We start from the raw sequence: 19,315 nt of genomic DNA on the forward strand, positions 1-19,315 counted from the left end.
GAAACGTCCCCTCTCATTAACCTAGAATATTCTTGAAGGGAGAGACAGTTATAAAAGAGCCTGGGACAGAAGATTGCTGCTGATTTGGAGTTCAGTTATAGTATATACTGTTATGCAGTTGTAGGAGAGCTCTTCTTTGTTTAAAATCCTAGGGTTTTATTTTATTAGTTTATTATGTTGTACTTGCACCATATCTGGATGAAGTCTACCTTATTATTTAGATCGGATAGAGCATGGTAGCATAACGGTTACTAAGAATCCCAGCAAGATCCTTGTCCAAAGGAACCTGAAAGACGTATGATATCCCAGAATCTCCTAACTAAAAGGAGTCTAGAAGAATTGGCAAATCCCACAAATCTCCTTGTACAAAGGAACCGGATAGTTACTGTATAGGGCTCCGCAGAAGTAGGCCTTACAGAATAGCATTTAGTCACCAATCCGGATACATTCTCTGAATGAGGTCTATAATCTATAGACCAGGGGAGTTCAACTCCAGTACTCAAGTACCCCAACAGGTCAGGATTTAAGGCTATCCCAGCTTCAGCACAGGTGACTCAATCAGAGGCTCAGTCTGCCCTGTTGAAGCAGGGACTGATTTAGCCACCGGTGTTGGCGGGGGGACTTGAGGACTGGAGTTGAGAAACCCTGTATCAGACGACGAATCTTTCCCCATAATGTATTTTTACAACCTGCTCTTAATAAATGTGCACTGGCACCAGTTTATTTCCTCAGAGCTTTTATACACATCCAGCCAATGCAACAACCTATAAAGAAAGTCTCCTTGACATGCGACCCGTGAGCTGGGAACAGAAGGGGTTATATACATACATTTTAAACATAGATTACATTTTAGTGTAAAGAGCTTTGGAAATGTCAGACAGCATACGAAGAAAATCCTGGTTAGGTTTTGAAAGCTCAGTGCTATGAATCTAATAAGGGGGCAGTTCGACTTAGCAGGTCCAAAACAACTTATTAGTGTAACTCAATTTATTCTAAATATTCTATCACCCGTAGGGTGTACTACTTATTTGTATGCCACTTTTCATTGGGAACACTGGATTCAAGCGTGTCAGCTACTTCGGTTTTGACGAATAGGGTTGCCAGGTGTCTAGTATTGAACCAGACTGTCCTGTATTTGGACATGTATGTGTCCGTTATTACCTCCCTGGACATGGTAACCCGACTGGCTTGGGGGGAGGGGTGGGCGCAGGATTTCCCCGAGCAGGGAGAGAGCAGGCCTGTTTCTAGGGGTCTGGGCAGCTTCTTCCATCCTGATTGGCTGCTGCTGGGTAAGGCAGCCAAATTAGAAAGAGGTGTCAGGAGCCCGGGGCCAAGGAGAGAACAGAATGGAGCAGAGAGGGGTGTGTATGTGTGTGTCTTGAGCACGTCGCACCATTGTGTCAAGTATTTTTGGAGGTGCTACCTGGCAACCCTATTGACGAATGATGGCATCAATTACTTTGCAAATAAAAGAGAAAAGCTGACATTTTACCCGAGCATTTCAGGACTGGAAAGAAAAAACAAAGTCAGTCTCAGTACTAATAGGCAATAAAGAACGATTGTAGAAATCCTCAAAAGTAGAGAAATGGTCAAAGTTTAAAAAACATTTTTTCTCTGAATCAATCAGTTAGGTTAAATCTAACATTCAACAGTTCTCATTTAACTTTCATCCTAAACAGAACGGTAAATGGTGATACATTTCAAAAGGCAGTCTAATGGCTAAAAGGAAAGGTAAGCTATAGTACAGGCAGACCAGCCATCTTACTGTGCTAACATTAGAATGTTCTCCCAGTTGCCTAAAGCAGGGGCACACAAACTGGGGGGCACAACATTTCCTGGGTGGGGGGGCGGGGGAGGGGGGTGCTTACAGAGGACCAGCACTCTTCCCCACAACATTTAAATGCCGGGAAACGCGCGAGGCCTCCAAGTCCCTTACCTTGTCTCCGGCAGCTTCTGGCAACGCGGTTTCATTTGGTCACAGGACATCGTGATGTCAGAAAACGCCGGAGAAAAGGTAAGGGTTATTCCAGGGTAAGTAAATACAAGAAATGATCCACAAAAAATAGCATTACCTTTCCCTTCTTTTCCATAAGCAAGAGCGGAAGGGACTACCAGCTTCCGTTTTTCTCCCACACACATATCCTGGAGGCCTTTATCCCAGCCTTTGATAACTTCTTTGATACCAAGTGTAAACCACACAGGTTGACGATTGTTGTCCGTGTAACTGTGAAGTAAACGGGATACTGGTTAACATTCACAATGTACACCAGGGCTTTTCAATGGGTGGCCTGCAAAATCCCTTGATGTGGCCCTTGGACTCTGCTCCTGCTAGTTTCATACTAGTAGTTGCCAGGGATGCTGACAGGGGGGAGAGCCGGGACAAGTGTCCCAGGACCGGTCGCTGCAGGGGTCTTTAAGTTTGCTGCCGGGCCCCGTCTCTCCCCAGCTGCGGGCCTCGCTCACTAAAACTGTCTCACGACATAGAGCATTCAGTTTTTTCTCACACTTCATTCCGCTCCTTCTATACTGTACATGTCAATCTGTGCGGTTTTGACAATTACAAGTTCGGAGCTACAGTACCAGAAGAGGCCCTAGAAGCAGCTGCTCCCATGTTGATTTAAAAAGGTATAGTTCCAGGTATAAACAGCGTTAATTAAGAGTAGATGATATGCACGTTAAATAAGTTAAGTATTGGTGGCGACGTTTTTGAAAAAGTATACAGTATTTTAAAACCGTGGAATGCAAAATATCATTAGGAGTTGAACCTCAGGTTACAAATATTTCTAAACATTAAAAGGAAAAAAAAACAAAAAAAAACTTTAAGACCCCAAATAATGTTTTTTTTACTTTTTTGTTGTTGTTCTGAAATGTCATTAATGGCATACGTTAGGCCTATTAAATATGGAGGGGGTCTAAATATTACGGTGATTGGTTCATTTAGGTTGTATGTGCAACTGCAGTTTTTAGGATGCCTAGCAGTGTATGGCAGAGGATTACTCACGTGGAATGAAAAAGCGACCCGTTTTTTTCTAAGAATCCTTCAAAATGGACCAGCATCATGTCCCCATTCTTGGTCTTTCTATGGCAGATAAATGGCTTTTGGAGCACCTCCATGTGCACATCTGGTTCTGGGATCAGAGCCCCAGAAACAGAGGCAAGTAGCGCAGTGAAGAATACAAGCATCATAGCGCCAGACTGAATGAAGTGACACTTCTTCACCGGGCCCTACTTATGTACTGTGCATTACGAGATGGGAACCTCAGAGTAACTTCATAGAACTGTTTTCATCGCTCCCCTTGCGCCTCAACAGTCGCAAACGTGGCAATAATATGACGCCTCCGATCACCGCTAGCTGGCATTTAACATTAGATTTCATTCTGATAGGCTGAAACGGTGGGCGTGGTTGAAGCCGTAATCGGAGTCGCTTATTGGCTAGTACGCACCGTCTCCAGCACTTGGAACGCAGGCTGGTTGTGGGAAACAATTGGTGCTGCAACGTTCCAGGAAGAGAAGCGCAGCCCGGGCAGCGCGGAATGCCGCGGGCTTGCTCGGAACTCTGGGAATGGGGCGTTCCAAGTTCGAAACAGCGGGCTCGTTTGTTCTCTGTCGATTATGACGCGGGGAGGCGGTCTGTTGCGTCATCGCGTTCTACAGTGCAGCGCTTCATTCTACCTCGTCCCTCCTTCTTCTCACCGGGGTGGCTATTCACAGTCGAGATGCGCTGCGGTCTGACACAGGTTATCACTGGATGACCAGGACAACGTGTGCTTAGTGCTCGTGCTGCTACATACAGTGAGAGGCTAGCACACGGGGAGGCAGAGTGGCTGCTGGCCTCAGCAAGGAGGATCGGTGCCAAGGGTTGGGGCATGTGGAGCTGCTCGTGTCATTCCCAGTAGCATGGAGGGAATACTGTACAAATGGACCAATTATTTAAGCGGTGAGTTCTTTCTTCAAAGCCTGTACGGTAGTACAGGTTATCAGCACAGCCCTTATCCCGTTCCCAGGGTGATCTGAATGCCCAGCAGGGAAAGCTCAGCCCTGCTGTTAAAGATCATATGTACAGACATTATGTTACTGCATATTTTGGATTTCCAGAAGTATCAAATACAATACTGAAGCTAAAAAGGGGGGTGGGGAACAAGTGCTATTTGTTTCACATTTACATTAGCTCCGTTACTATTTAATTTGGGGCAGCTAGGAAATGATAATCAGCCAGAAAGGGGACATCATTTATATTCAGTAAACGGAAACTGCAGAAGCACAAAAAAATAACTTATGTCAGTAAATGCACCAGGGGGAAAAGGTGTCATTATTTTTCAGGATCGTGTCCATTGAACTCCTTGCAATTTTTGGCCACACAATTTCCTCTTGTGCTATTTGGGGTACCCAGTTCCTGGTCTCACAAATCTGCCGTCATTGATGGGATATCTTTTCTGCCACTGAACACTGCAGTTCGTAGTGATATTAGTAATATATGCTTTGACACCCACACATGATTTCTGGCAGTCCGGGTAATCCCACAGTTACACAAGATTAGAAAATTTGCTCTGACAAGTAGATTCAATGGATGATACAGTAGATATACTGTATACCAGTCTCAATGCTGCAAAACTACAGTACTGTAATACATATTGCACCAGGTTAATTAAAAAAAAAAATGCTTGAGAAAACAATTATTGGCAGTGGTTTTTGTTTTTGTTCTCAAACTGGTAATTCACAGACTTTCTAGTTCTTCTGAAAAGCTTTTAATGTGAATTTTTAAGTAGCTCTTCTGTAGTCTTTGACTTTTTTTTTTTCTATCACTGCAAGCCCAGTAAGTGTACTTTTAGATCCAGATCCGGTACTTTTTTAAATGTCATACATATGTATAAATCTATTTCTGGGCATAGATACCGCACACCCTCCAAATGTACCTATTTAGCAGGTACACTAAATGTTTTTGTGTCCTGTAAGATCAGCTGCACCTATTAAACCTAAACGTTTTGTGTATTAAAATGCATAGGTTAGGGGAACTGCATTGAAAGTGCTTGGAAATGGCTCCATCCAGCACTAGTGGTACAGTATGTACCTATTTGTATGTACACAATGTTGGACGATCTGGGTGAAGTGTGGTGGCCACAACACAATTCTTAACTTTTGAAGTTGTCTGTGATATGGAAACATTTAAGAACTCTTGCACTGTTAATTTTCGGTTTTAACTATTTGTTTTTGAAACAATTGAAATACAATTTCTTATCATTGACGGAAGGAAATATGCAGGCACCATGAAAAAGCTTGGTAACATCTGAAATGTAAATAAACATGGGGGTTGGGGGAAAGAACTATTAGAATTTGTGGCATTTTGCACATAGGAAAGTGCTAATTTTGTGGTGGGGATGAAGAGCCCTGAAAGACCAGAAGCAAGACAAAGCGCTTTATTTGTACTTTTAGCTGAACCCCATGAGATGTCTGGGTCAGCCCTCTATAATACATACAATATAAAACAAGTTAGACTTGAAGCAAAACTCATTGATCAGGTTTGGCTGCTTGCCAGCAAATACTTGGACGCCCCAAACACCTTTTCAACCCATCATATCCTGTGTCTAATAAGGCAGAACATTGATGACACATTTAAACTGCAAATATTTTTAGAACCGTGTATCATACAGTACTGTATATCCTTATAAAGATTGGGATGTATCAAGGGACTTTTTTTTAAAAATAGAAGAAATTCCCTCTTTTAACATAAAGTGAAATAATGGGGGAAACCCCCCACAAAATCTGTGTGGTTACACTTTGTGTCTGTGAATGCTTTTCCATATTTGTATGTATATGTAATGATCAAATCTGTAACCCCCATTGTACCACGCTGCGGAATATGTTGGCACTTTACAAATAAATGATAATTGCAGTGCCTTCCAAACACTTTCATTGAAGTAACTGCCTTGTTGACTGCTCCTTACCCTGCTTATCACTTTGAGTAAAGACCCTACGCATCATAGAAAGTGTCTCTCTTACACTTCTTATCTCTTTGCTCCTCCTAAAGAAAAGCCTGAGCGACTTTTTTTTTTTTGTAACCTTCAGCCTGGTTTGAGTGGTTCCCTAGTACTGCATGTGTCTGTGATGCAAGAGCTGTCCCTCGTTTTGGTTCACTGTGTCAAGTGCCACAACCAGGGAGACGGCAACTTCTTGTCAGTGGGGATTGTGTGCTTTTCTGTGAGGACGTGTTACGATAACTTGGCTCGAAATAGAATCATCTGTTGTTTAACTAAACTCTACCAACACCCTTTTTTGTTGTATGTGCATGTCACGTTGAAAAATCTGATAAATATCCAGGATTATTGCAGATTATTTGTAAATTCTGCCGGAATTGACAGAGGAGCATTTACTCAAATCCAGTAGACCTGCCACAAGCGCATAGAGGGCTGAAAGAAGCCAACGGTCTACTATATACTGTATGGAGAACCAGCACTCTGAAATTTGGATATGTTAAAAAAAAGTGTTTTGGGGATTACTGCGGTCAACGTTTCGGACCCCTCTCCTGACTCTCTCTCAAGACAAAAAACAAAGTGAAGCGACGTATGTGTATATATAACGCCATACGACGTATGTGTATATATAACGCCATACATATATAACGACGTATGTGTATATATAACGCGACGTATGTGTATATATAACGCCATAGCGCTTTACAAAACACGACATAGCATTATAACACATAATGAGAATAAGCGCTTCAGACGTAAAACAATAGGAAAAGGAGTCCCTGCCCCGAAGAGTTTGCAACCTAAGTATACCCTCTTTTATTATAAGTATACTATCATATACCAAATGGAAAAAAATGAGGATTGGTGGCACTGCTACCCCATGGAAAAATATCGGAACTCACCAGGTATAGACTTTAAAAAAAAAAAAGTTTATTAATTACATACTAAAAATTACAAGACAAAAAGACAAATCTCCCACGCGTTTCACACAGAGTTGGCGATTTCAAGTTTTCTCCTTGAGAAGGCGCCAACTCGGTGCAACACGCATAGGAGATTTTTATATTTTTATTGTATTTTGTCTTGTAATTTTTAGTATGTAATTAGTAAACTTTAAAAAAAAAAAATCTAGACCTGGTGAGTTCCGATATTTTTCCATGGGGTAGCAGTCCCACCAATCCTCATTTTTCCCATTTGCTTCTATTGCGATTGGAGCGATGAGCACGGGGGTTACGGATTCGTCCACAGCGCCTGATTACTGCGCACCTGGCCAGTTGGGGGAGAGGCGGTGAGTTGCAGAGAGCAGAAGCGGCTCCACACTGAATGCATACCGGAGGCACCGGGTAAGACCATCATTCCCAGTAATCATTACATGGAGGTAATATATTTGTCTCTTATGAACGAATCTGGATGGGTCTTTACTTTACCCCAGTACGTGCCCTCTTCTCTCCCCCTTCAATCTATTTGGCTAATTCAGACGGGATACATTTTCCTATTTATCCCATTCATCATTACCCCGCTATAAAGACATTTCAGAGACTATATATTACATTACAATGCTCTTTCCTTGAGCTTATATTAATTTTTTTTCCCCATATACTACTATCATATACCCTCTGATCTAATTGAACGCCGTGGCAAAGAAGAACTGCAGAGACACCAAGAGTGCTGCTAAGCAACACACGTCATTGTGAAATAAAAAGGTGAAAATAAAGATAATGTAGGCTCATAATTCAATAAAAACCAGTGGTGGCCTTCGTGCGTAGTTACTGACATGTTTATTGCTTGGCAACACTTTTGGTGCCACTGCAGTTCTTTCCCGCGGTGTTCACTTAGATCGGAGGATGTGTTTGTGGTTCACTTCCCTTTGTGTGTGTCTGGAGTAAAGGAGAGGGACCAAAACGTTGACCACTGTAATCAATAAAAACTTTTTAATTAGAGTCCACGAGAGTGCTGGTTCTCCGTATAGTATATCAGGGGTGCTCAACTCCAGTCCTCAAGCCTCCCCCCCCCCCCCCAACAGGTCAGGTTTTCAGGATATTCCAGCTTCAGCACAGGGGGCTCAGTTGAAGACTGAGCATCTGAGCCACCTGTGGTGAAACAGGGACTGATTGAGCCACCTGTGCTGAAGCTGGGATATCCTGAAAACCTGACCTGTTGGGGAGGGGGAAATCTTGAGGACTGTAGTTGAGCGCCCCAGCTGTATATAGTACACATCAAAATTGACACACTGTCGAATTTGACTATCAAAATACGAAGGAGGCTGTCAACAACACCCTATTTATTTATTTTTTGTGCCTGGATGCGCCGAATGTAAGAAATCTGTCACAAGTTTCTTTCATCTGATGTATATTGTTAGCCAGAGAGGTCTGCACCACTTTAGATTTGGAAAATGTTTTGGCACCTACGAAAGTGAAAGACTGATGCACATAGATGCAACATTTAATGCACCCTATTATGATGTGTGGGTTGAGTTATTGCTCTGTAACTCCTACTTCTTCTTCATCCTCTATGGCAGCCATAACGGCTGGGTAGGACCAAAGTCCTGACGCAGGTATAAAGGAGGTGTGGCCTCAGCCCGATCAGGTATTCTTGTCCTACCTAAAACGGCATAGATTAAGCTACCAACCTCTTCTACCAAGACTGTGGATTTATTGTATTTAAAAGGATTACGGAGGAAGACTCTCCTTCTCATTTACATTAATGTGTTGACTGGATGAAATCCTCTCTCATGCAAACCTTTGAGAAGCTAGGATCCAGCCTAATTCTCAAGAGGACCAGCTCTCAAGTATCGGTGGGTTTTGAAAGTGCAAGTTTCTTTGACTCCCAGGATCAACCAACCCTGGCTGAAGCGGAGGAGGGATCCTCCTCTGACGAAGTGGAGGTTCATGAAAATCGGGCGGTTAATTTTTAAATAGATTCTATTGAAAAGTTCATAAAAAAAAGATGTGCACCAAATTAAATAATTGAAGATCCTAAGGAAAAATTGAGTCTTGGATAAAGCATTCCTGGGTCCCAGAAAAATGACTAGAATCTTTCCAGTTCAGAGCTATTCAAAATATCATCAGATCTGAGTGCTAAAATGTATTGGTTCCAGGAGGAAGACTGCAAAATGTGGAGTCGTCCTCCTAAAGTTAACACCTCAATTGCTCGAATAGCAAGGCAGACGTCCATTCCCTTAGAAGATTGAAGGAAGAACAAAGTTTCAGTGGAGGAGCATATTGACAGCACATTACTATTTATTTATAAAATGTTTTACCAGGAAGTAATGCATTGAGAGTTACCTCTCGTTTTCAAGTATGTCCAAATATTTGATGACAAATACATGGTTATATTAAATGAACAGGGTGATAATTAATATCTAAAGACATTTCATGAACAGTTACATATAATATATATTATAGACGTATGTTACAGTTACAGACAAGATTAAAGTGTGAGATGGCTTTAGTTTTGAAAGAACTTAGACTGGTAGCGGAAACAGAATACACTATTCTGGGAACGGCCATGAAACCAGTAACTGCTACAGGCAATGTATCCAGGACAGCGATCTGGATATCAGATTTGGAATACTGGATTGAATCAGGAACTTCCAGACATACTCTTCTAACCTGTGAAAAAGATTGTTATCCTAAAGGCGCTTAAACTAATTAAATACAATTCTTATAATAAGAGTAATGTGATTATTCTGTGAATATAATAAAAGTGCAAAATTATTCCGCAACATGTATAGTGATATGGTCAAATAATTCATACATAATCATAATTTTGCAGCTCAAACCCTTTCTGGATTGTTTTCTCAATCCCAATTTCTCAATGGTCCGGATGTTTTGGGGAGCGCAGGTATATGAAATAAAAACATACAAAATATAGTGCAACATGTCTAGAAGTGTGGACTTGATTGTTTGGATTTTGACCAGAGTGTGGACTCTCAAACTACCAAATATTTTGTGCATATCCAAAACTGTGGCAAATTCTGTGTCTTTGAGGTGTCTTTCTGTCTGTGTGTTTGAGTCTCCAGGTACAGTAGCCCTTGTAAAATAATGTGAAGAACCAAATAGTGTGGACTGATAAAATACACTTACATGGTGTCACATAAAAATGCACAATTGAGCAAGTGTAGGAACGCGACCATCTGGGATGTTGGGGTTCTCTCAACTCTCTTCCTCAGCAGGGCTCGCGTCGCTCGTCTCTAGTCCCGCACTTTCGGGTTGGGTTTACGGATGATCTCCAGACGGGCAAGCAGCTAGCGCTGTGTTTAGCGTCCTCCTCAGCAAATCTCTTTTCACTCAAAAACTCAAGGTCAATGGTAACTAGCAGAGACCAAGTTACCTATCAACATCCTGGAGATACGTGCAGTATTGTACGTGTTTCTAAGAATGAGTCTAGTCCTAAATTACCTTCCAGTCCGTTTTGTTGGACAATGTCACAGCAGTAGCCTATATCATCAGCGGTGCGCAAACTGGGGGACGCGCCCACTTGGGGGGGCGCAGGATTATTTAGGGGGGGCGCAGGCGGCGTGCAGGCAGAAGCTGTGCGCGGGCGGTTGAACAAACTCCGTGCTGCTTCTCTGCTCTCTGTTTGTTGCGGGGCCTTGCTGTGTCTCTGCTCTCTGCTGTGGGGGCGGGACCTTGCTGTGTCTCTGCTGTGGGGGCGGGGCCTTGCTGTGTCTCTGCTCTCTGCTGTGGGGGCGGGGCCTTGCTGTGTCTCTGCTCTCTGCTGTGGGGGCGGGGCCTTGCTGTGTCTTTGCTCTCTGCTGTGGGGGCGGGGCCTTGCTGTGGGGGCGGGGCCTTGCTGTGGGGGCGGGACCTTGCTGTGGGGGCGGGGCCTTGCTGTGTCTGCTCTCTGCTGTGGGGGCGGGGCCTTGCTGTGGGGGCGGGGCCTTGCTGTGTCTTTGCTCTCTGCTGTGGGGGCGGGGCCTTGCTGTGGGGGCGGGGCCTTGCTGTGGGGGCGGGACCTTGCTGTGGGGGCGGGGCCTTGCTGTGTCTGCTCTCTGCTGTGGGGGCGGGGCCTTGCTGCTTCTCTGCTCTCTGCCTGTGGGGGCGGGGCCTTGCTGTGGGTGCGGGGCCTTGCTGCTTCTCTGCTCTCTGCTGTGGGGGCGGGACCTTGCTGTGGGGGCGGGGCCTTGCTGCTTCTCTGCTCTCTGCTGTGGGGGCGGGGCCTTGCTGTGTCTGCTCTCTGTGGGGGCGGGGCCTTGCTGTGTCTGCTCTCTGCTGTGGGGGCGGGGCCTTGCTGTGTCTCTGCTCTCTGTGGGGGCGGGGCCTTGCTGTGTCTCTGCTCTCTGCTGTGGGGGCGGGGCCTTGCTGTGTCTCTGCTCTCTGCTGTGGGGGCGGGGCCTTGCTGTGTCTGCTCTCTGCTGTGGGGGCGGGGCCTTGCTGTGTCTCTGCTCTCTGCTGTGGGGGCGGGACCTTGCTGTGTCTCTGCTCTCTGCTGTGGGGGCGGGGCCTTGCTGTGTCTCTGCTCTCTGCTGTGGGGGCGGGGCCTTGCTGTGTTTCTGCTCTCTGCTGTGGGGGCGGGGCCTTGCTGTGTCTCTGCTCTCTGCTGTGGGGGCGGGGCCTTGCTGTGTCTTTGCTCTCTGCTGTGGGGGCGGGGCCTTGCTGTGGGGGCGGGACCTTGCTGTGGGGGCGGGGCCTTGCTGTGTCTGCTCTCTGCTGTGGGGGCGGGGCCTTGCTGTGTCTGCTCTCTGCTGTGGGGGCGGGGCCTTGCTGTGTCTCTGCTCTCTGCTGTGGGGGCGGGGCCTTGCTGTGTCTGCTCTCTGCTGTGGGGGCGGGGCCTTGCTGTGTCTCTGCTCTCTGCTGTGGGGGCGGGACCTTGCTGTGTCTCTGCTGTGGGGGCGGGGCCTTGCTGTGTCTCTGCTCTCTGCTGTGGGGGCGGGGCCTTGCTGTGTTTCTGCTCTCTGCTGTGGGGGCGGGGCCTTGCTGTGTCTCTGCTCTCTGCTGTGGGGGCGGGGCCTTGCTGTGTCTTTGCTCTCTGCTGTGGGGGCGGGGCCTTGCTGTGGGGGCGGGACCTTGCTGTGGGGGCGGGGCCTTGCTGTGTCTGCTCTCTGCTGTGGGGGCGGGGCCTTGCTGCTTCTCTGCTCTCTGCCTGTGGGGGCGGGGCCTTGCTGTGGGTGCGGGGCCTTGCTGCTTCTCTGCTCTCTGCTGTGGGGGCGGGACCTTGCTGTGGGGGCGGGGCCTTGCTTTCTCTGCTCTCTGCTGTGGGGGCGGGGCCTTGCTGTGTCTCTGCTCTCTGCTGTGGGGGCGGGGCCTTGCTGCTTCTCTGCTCTCTGCTGTGGGGGCGGGGCCTTGCTGTGTCTGCTCTCTGTGGGGGCGGGGCCTTGCTGTGTCTGCTCTCTGCTGTGGGGGCGGGGCCTTGCTGTGTCTCTGCTCTCTGTGGGGGCGGGGCCTTGCTGTGTCTCTGCTCTCTGCTGTGGGGGCGGGGCCTTGCTGTGTCTCTGCTCTCTGCTGTGGGGGCGGGGCCTTGCTGTGTCTGCTCTCTGCTGTGGGGGCGGGGCCTTGCTGTGTCTCTGCTCTCTGCTGTGGGGGCGGGGCCTTGCTGTGTCTCTGCTCTCTGCTGTGGGGGCGGGGCCTTGCTGTGGCTCTGCTCTCTGCTGTGGGGGCGGGGCCTTGCTGTGGCTCGGCTCTCTGCTGTGGGGGCGGGGCCTTGCTGTGGGGGCGAGGCCTTGCTGTGGCTCTGCTCTCTGCTGTGGGGGCGGGGCCTTGCTGTGGCTCTGCTCTCTGCTGTGGGGGCGGGACCTTGCTGTGGGGGCGGGGCCTTGCTGTGGCTCTGCTCTCTGCTGTGGGGGCGGGGCCTTGCTGTGTCTGCTCTCTGCTGTGGGGGCGGGGCCTTGCTGTGGCTCTGCTCTCTGCTGTGGGGGCGGGGCCTTGCTGTGGGGGCGAGGCCTTGCTGTGGCTCTGCTCTCTGCTGTGGGGGCGGGGCCTTGCTTTGGGGGCGGGGCCTTGCTGTGGGGGCAAGGCCTTGCTGTGGCTCTGCTCTCTGCTGTGGGGGCGGGGCCTTGCTGTGGGGGCGGGGCCTTGCTGTGGCTCTGCTCTCTGCTGTGGGGGCGGGGCCTTGCTGTGTCTGCTCTCTGCTGTGGGGACGGGGCCTTGCTGTGGCTCTGCTCTCTGCTGTGGGGGCGGGGCCTTGCTGTGTCTCTGCTCTCTGCTGTGGGGGCGGGGCCTTGCAGTGTCTCTAATCTCTGCTGTGGGGGCGGGGCCTTGCTGTGTCTCTGCTGTGGGGGCGGGGCCTTGCTGTGTCTCTGCTCTCTGCTGTGGGGGCGGGGCCTTGCTGTGTCTCTGCTGTGGGGGCGGGGCCTTGCTGTGTCTCTGCTCTCTGCTGTGGGGGCGGGGCCTTGCTGTGGCTCAGCTCTCTGCTGTGGGGGCGGGGCCTTGCTGTGTCTCTGCTCTCTGCTGTGGGGGCGGGGCCTTGCTGTGTCTCTGCTCTCTGCTGTGGGGGCGGGGCCTTGCTGTGTCTCTGCTCTCTGCTGTGGGGGCGGGGCCTTGCTGTGGGGGCGGGGCCTTACTGTGTCTGCTCCCTGCTGTGGGGGCGGGGCCTTGCTGTGTCTCTGCTCTCTGCTGTGGGGGCGGGCTTTGCTGCTTCTCTGCTCCTGCTGGGCCTTCCCTGCACACAGACAGCTCCTCCTCCTCCTGTCTGTTTCCCCCACACGGGGACCGGAGCATGCGGAGTACTACCCCCCCAGGTAAAAGTGTGTGTGTGTGTGTCAGTACCAGTGTGTGAGACTGTCTGCAGCAGTGTGAGAGTGCAGCAGTGTGTGTGTGTGTCTGCAGCAGTGTGTGATAGGGTGTGTCTGCAGACTGCGCGAGTGTCTGCAGCAGTGTCTGCAGCAGTGTCTGCAGCAGTGTCTGCAGCAGTGTCTGCATAGTGTTAGCGCGCAGTGATTGAGTATGCGTGCTGAGCCTGTGTGAGTTGTGATTGAATGCAGCGGTGCGCAAACTGGGATGGTTAGTGATGTCACCACTCGCAGCCTAATTTTGCAAGCGCAAGCTGTTGAAGTATGTAAGTATTTAGACATATTTGTATTTACATTGTATACCGTTTAAAGCTGCAGTTCAGTCTTTTTTTATTTATTTATTTTTTTACTTCAATAGTTTCATGTGTGCAATCCCTAATTACCTAAAGAACTGTATAGCTGCAGGTCAATTTGTTCTCCATGTATTGATAGGCGAAGTTTGGTGACATAATTAGTGAAGGGATATGTTTTTCTTCTGCTTCTGTCTCTCAGTGGAAGCTCATGAATATTCATGAGCACTCCTGCACTGACATGTGCTAGAGGGAGAGCAGGGCTGACAAAGGGGTGTGCCAGGGCTTGTGACAGGACATGAAGGGGCAGTGCCTTAGCAAATGGCTGTTAAAATAGAATACAAGAAAATTGGTCTTTCAAAGTTGTTTTTTTAAATACAGAAAAGGTTTTTATTTTTATTTTTCATGTGATTTTGATGGCATTAGGCAGCTGGGTCCAGAGAAATTTCATGGATGTATGTATGTATGTCTTTATTTGTATAGCGCCATAAAATGTACATAGCGCTTCACAGTAGTAATACATGTCATATAAATAACAAATATAAATAACAGATCATGGGAATAAGTGCTTCAGACATACTGTAAAAGTAACATTAAGGAAGGAGTCCCTGCTCCGAGGAGCTTACAATCTAATTGGTAGGAAGGGAGAACGTACAGAGACAGTAGGAGGGAATACTAGTAAGTGCGTCTGCAGGGGGCCAAGCTTTGTGTCATGTGTCCATGATTATCCAGTGCTACTCATATGCTTCTTTAAGCAGATGTGTCTTAAGGTGGGTCTTAAAGGTGGATAGCGAGGGGGCTAGTCGGGTATTGAGGGGAAGGGCATTCCAGAGGTGTGGGGCAGAAAGTGAGAAAGGTTTAAGGCAGGAGAGAGCTTTAGATACAAAGGGGGTAGAAAGAAGACATCCTTGAGAAGAACGCAAGAGTCGTGATGGTGCATAGCGAGAAATTAGGGCTGAGATGTAATGAGGGGCAGAAGAATGTAAAGCTTTAAAAGTGAGGAGGAGAATTGAGTGTGAGATACGCGATTTAATCGGAAGCCAGGAGAGGGATTTCAGGAGGGGAGATGCGGAGACAGATTTAGGAAAGAGTAGAGTGATTCTGGCAGCAGTGTTTAGGATAGATTGTAGGGGAGACAGGTGAGAGGTAGGAAGGCCGGACAGCAGGAGGTTGCAGTAATCGAGACGTGAGAGAATGAGGGCCTGAGTCAGAGTTTTAGCAGTTGAGTAACAGAGGAAAGGGCGTATCTTTGTGATATTGCGGAGGAAAAAGCGACAAGTTTTAGAAACGTTTTGAATATGAGAGGAGAATGAGAGAGAGGAATCAAGTGTGACCCCTAGGCAGCGTGCTTGGGCTACTGGGTGAATGATCGTATTTCCAATAGCAATGTGGAAGGATGTAGTAGGGCCAGGTTTGGGAGGTAGTATAAGGAGCTCTGTTTTTGCCATGTTAAGTTTCAGTCTGCGGATGGCCATCCAGGATGATATTCCAGAGAGGCATTCAGAAACTTTGGTCTGTATAGCAGGTGTAAGGTCAGGGGTTGAAAGGTAAATTTGTGTGTCGTCAGCATAGAGGTGATATTTAAACCCAAAAGATGTGATTAGGTCACCTAGAGAGAGTGTGTAGAGAGAAAAGAGAAGGGGTCCCAGGACAGAGCCCTGGGGTACCCCCACAGAGAGATCAATAGAGGAGGTGGTGTTAGCAAAAGAGACACTGAAGGTACGATGGGAGAGGTAAGAGGAGATCCAGGATAAAGCTTTGTTCCGAATACCAAGAGTATGGAGAATGTGAAGGAGAAGAGGGTGGTCCACGGTGTCGAATGCTGCAGAGAGGTCGAGTAATATGAGCAGAGTGTAATGACCTCTGTCTTTGGCAGCGTGGAGGTCGTCAGTTATTTTAGTGAGGGCTGTTTCAGTAGAGTGAGCAGTGCGGAAGCCAGATTGTAGAGGGTCTAGTACAGAATAGGTGTTGAGAAAGTGTAGCAATCGAGAGAATACAAGACGTTCAAGGAGTTTGGAGGCAAAAGGCAGGAGGGAGACAGGTCGATAGTTAGAAGGACAGGTAGGGTCAAGCTTGCTGTTTTTGAGTAATGGTATAACGGTTGCATGCTTGAAGGATGAAGGAAAGGTACCAGAGTAGAGGGAAGAGTTAAAGATCTGTGTGAGCATAGGGATTATAGAAGGAGCAAGAGGTTTTAGGAGATGGGAGGGAATGGGATCAAGAGGGCAAGTGGTAGAGGGAGAAGAGGAGATCAGCAGTGATACATCCTCCTCCGAGATAGCAGAAAAAGAGTCACGAAAGACAGGAGGAGAGTTGGGAAGCATTGTGGGATGGGAGGAGGCAACAGATGGGATGTTCTGCCGTATGGACTCCACCTTTTTCTTAAAAAAGTCAGCAAAGTCCTGAGGTGAGATGGAGGAAGAAGAGGAGGCAGCTGAGGGTGGTCTGAGTAGAGAGTCAAAGACAGAAAAGAGACGGCGTGGGTTAGACTTGTGTGTGTTGATTAGTGATGAAAAGTAGGTTTGTTTAGCCTGAAAGAGGGCAGAGTTGAAACAGGATAGCATAAATTTGTAGTGAATGAAGTCTGCGAGCGTATGAGATTTCCTCCAGAGGCGTTCAGAGGAACGAGTGGAGGAACGCAGCATGCGTGTGTGGGAGTTTAGCCAGGGTCTGGGGTTAGAAGGGCGAGGACGGCAGAGAGAAAGTGGGGCATGAAGATCAAGAGAGGAAGATAAGGCAGAGTTGTAGTTCCTGACCAGGTTGTCAGGGTCTGAAGCAGAACTGAGAGAGGAGAGGGAGGAGCGTAAAGTGGAATCAAGAGCTGGTAGGTTAATAGAGCGCAGGTTTCTGCAAAAACGAGGGCGAGATGGAGATGTAGAGAAGCGAGAGAGAGAAAATGAGATGAGGTGATGGTCGGAGAGAGGAAAAGGGGAAATGGAGAAGTCGGAGAGAGAGAAGTTTTTAGTGAAAACCAGGTCTAAGTAGTGGCCATCCTTGTGGGTGCTGGCTGCAGTCCACTGTTGAAGGCCAAAAGAAGAGGTTAGAGAAAGAAAGCGGGAAGCCCAAGGGAGAGAGGGGTCATCAATGTGGCAGTTGAAGTCCCCAAGGAGAAGAACAGGGGAGTCTGAGGAGAGAAAGAAAGAGAGCCAGGATTCAAAGTGAGAGAGAAAGGCAGAAGGGGGATGAGTAGAGGAAGGTGGGCGATAGATGACCGCCACATGGACCGGGAGAGGAGAGAAGATCTGGACTGTGTGAGCCTCGAAGGAGGGAAAAGCAAGAGAGGGGGAATAGAAACTGTTCTGTAACGGCAGAGAGAGGAGAGCAGGAGCCCCACGCCTCCACCCCTGCCACCAGGGCGTGAAGTGTGGGAGAAGGAAAGGCCACCATAGGAGAGGGCAGCTTCCAGAGCAGAGTCAGACTGAGTGAGCCAGGTCTCAGTTATAGCAAAGAGAAGCAGGGAGTGAGAGAGAAAGAAGTCATGCACAGAGAGGAACTTGTTAGAGAGGGAGCGAGCATTCCAAAGGGCACAGGAGAAAGGGAGAGAGGAGGGAGGGTGGCAGGGGATGGGTATGAGGTTAGAGGGGTTGACACCAGAAGGAGTAGAAGTTGCATGTGGAAGGCGAGGACGAGAGCAAGTAGAAATAAGGCAGGGACCAGGTTTGGGAGAGATATCCCCAGAAGCAAGGAGTAGAAGCATGGACAGAAAGAGAATGTGTGAGGATGATTTGTAGGGGTGTGTTTTAGTGCAGGCGGCATAACTGTGTGGTGACAGAGGGCACAGGTAAGAGAGGAGTTCCTGTGAACTGAGAAGTGGTGAAGTAAGGAGAGATGGCGAAATATGAATAGAGTTAGAGACATGATGAGGCTGGTGGAAGGAAGTGCATAATTTGAAAATAAGTGAGGTTACAGTAAATATAAAAAGTAAAGGTGGCATCACAGCAATAGTAATGTGTTGAGATGTGCAGTGTAGGATGATAACCTCCTTTCCAGCGTAGTTCAAATGCAGGAATCAGAAGCAGTAGATTGTGTCCACTTTTTCCGCTTCTTTTTGAACTTCCTTTTTTAAACCTCCATACTACTTTAAAGATTTCTACTTAAAAGCATTTCTGCTTAAGAGCAAAGGCTGCAAGCAGCAATGGCTGTTGTAAGTTTACTTATATACATTTAGAAAGTCACCTGGTTGGTACAACAAACTTAATTAGCACATGTGAGGGTAGTTAAACCAAATTGTTTTTCAAAGGTGGGTGTTGTCTTGCACAAGTGTGAAAGATGAATTAAATTAAGGCAATAGGGGGATGATTTCCATACAGACAATTTGAGATGTTTTTACCTAAATTGAACTAAAATTAGCTAAATAGACAGCAGGGTATGAGGATTGCAGGACACACAGACAATTTGAGATGTTTTTACCTAAATTGAACTAAAATTAGCTAAATAGACAGCAGGGTATGAGGATTGCAGGGGTGAAAAGGGAGGCTCAGCATAAAAAGTTTGCTTACCCCTGGCCTATATCAACCAACAAGAGTACACAAAGTGTAAAAGCTCTGAGAGATCTCATTGATCCTGAGATGGACTGAACAAACGGTTCCCCATCTATCAATGACATATTGCAGGAGACAACAATATAAAGACAGACTTTTTGAGCAGACGGGCTTTCCGGCCAAGAGAATGGGCTGTGTCCACATATATTAAGGGACATGGCTTCCAGAGCAAACAAAAAGGTTGTTCATTTAGGTTCCAGATGGCAAGATCCCAAAGCCACTATTTTTGATGCCATGTCAGTCATATGGACATTTACTTTAATATACGTGTTACCTCCCATGCCGTTACTCCAATGGTGATAACCAAAATCAGGAGACACAAGGCAAATGCTATAATGTTAGCGCCTCATTGGCCCTGACGGGCACGGTTCACAGACCTAATGAACCTTTCCATGGAGGGTTCCTGCTGACCCAAGGATTGATCCTCCATCCCAATCCTGGTTCCTGTCAGTTGACCGTGTGGAGGTTGAGCGGAGACATTTGAGAGAATTTTACTATTCATACCAGGTGATTGATACCTTACCTCACTCCAGAAAAGCGGTCACCTCTGCTATATATTACAGAATCTGGAAGATATTCTTTAACTGTTGCCACAAGGAGGACATTACTCCACTTCGAGCAACGATTCCTCAGATCCTGCAGTTTCAACAACTAGGATTTGAAAAAGAGCTCAGACCCGCTTCATTAAAAGTGCAGGTATCGGCCTTGTGCGCTCTTCTTTATTATGGTCGCCAGATTCATCAAGGCAACCACGAGAATGAAACCACGGATAAAAACGTCAATGCCTTG

The 19,315-nt window shown here is 47.5% G+C and overlaps 2 protein-coding genes across 2 annotated transcripts in view; one reads left to right on the forward strand and one right to left on the reverse strand.

Annotated features, from left to right (window-relative positions):
* The window catches only part of FKBP14 (FKBP prolyl isomerase 14), an 18,253-nt gene extending 14,690 nt beyond the window's left edge, over window positions 1–3,563 (reverse strand). The window contains exons 1-2 of the mRNA XM_075586872.1: window positions 3,002–3,563; window positions 2,073–2,224 (exon numbers count right to left, since the gene is read on the reverse strand). Of these exons, the coding sequence (XP_075442987.1) occupies window positions 2,073–2,224; window positions 3,002–3,186 (337 nt within the window). The 5' untranslated portion in view covers window positions 3,187–3,563. The remainder of the gene's footprint in view (window positions 1–2,072; window positions 2,225–3,001) is intronic.
* PLEKHA8 (pleckstrin homology domain containing A8) overlaps window positions 3,454–19,315 on the forward strand; it is a 43,429-nt gene continuing 27,567 nt past the window's right edge. The window contains exon 1 of the mRNA XM_075586871.1: window positions 3,454–3,937. Within this exon, the coding sequence (XP_075442986.1) occupies window positions 3,898–3,937 (40 nt within the window). The 5' untranslated portion in view covers window positions 3,454–3,897. The remainder of the gene's footprint in view (window positions 3,938–19,315) is intronic.

This window comes from Ascaphus truei, chromosome 2 (genome assembly GCF_040206685.1).
Source record: "Ascaphus truei isolate aAscTru1 chromosome 2, aAscTru1.hap1, whole genome shotgun sequence".
NCBI lineage: Eukaryota > Metazoa > Chordata > Amphibia > Anura > Ascaphidae > Ascaphus > Ascaphus truei.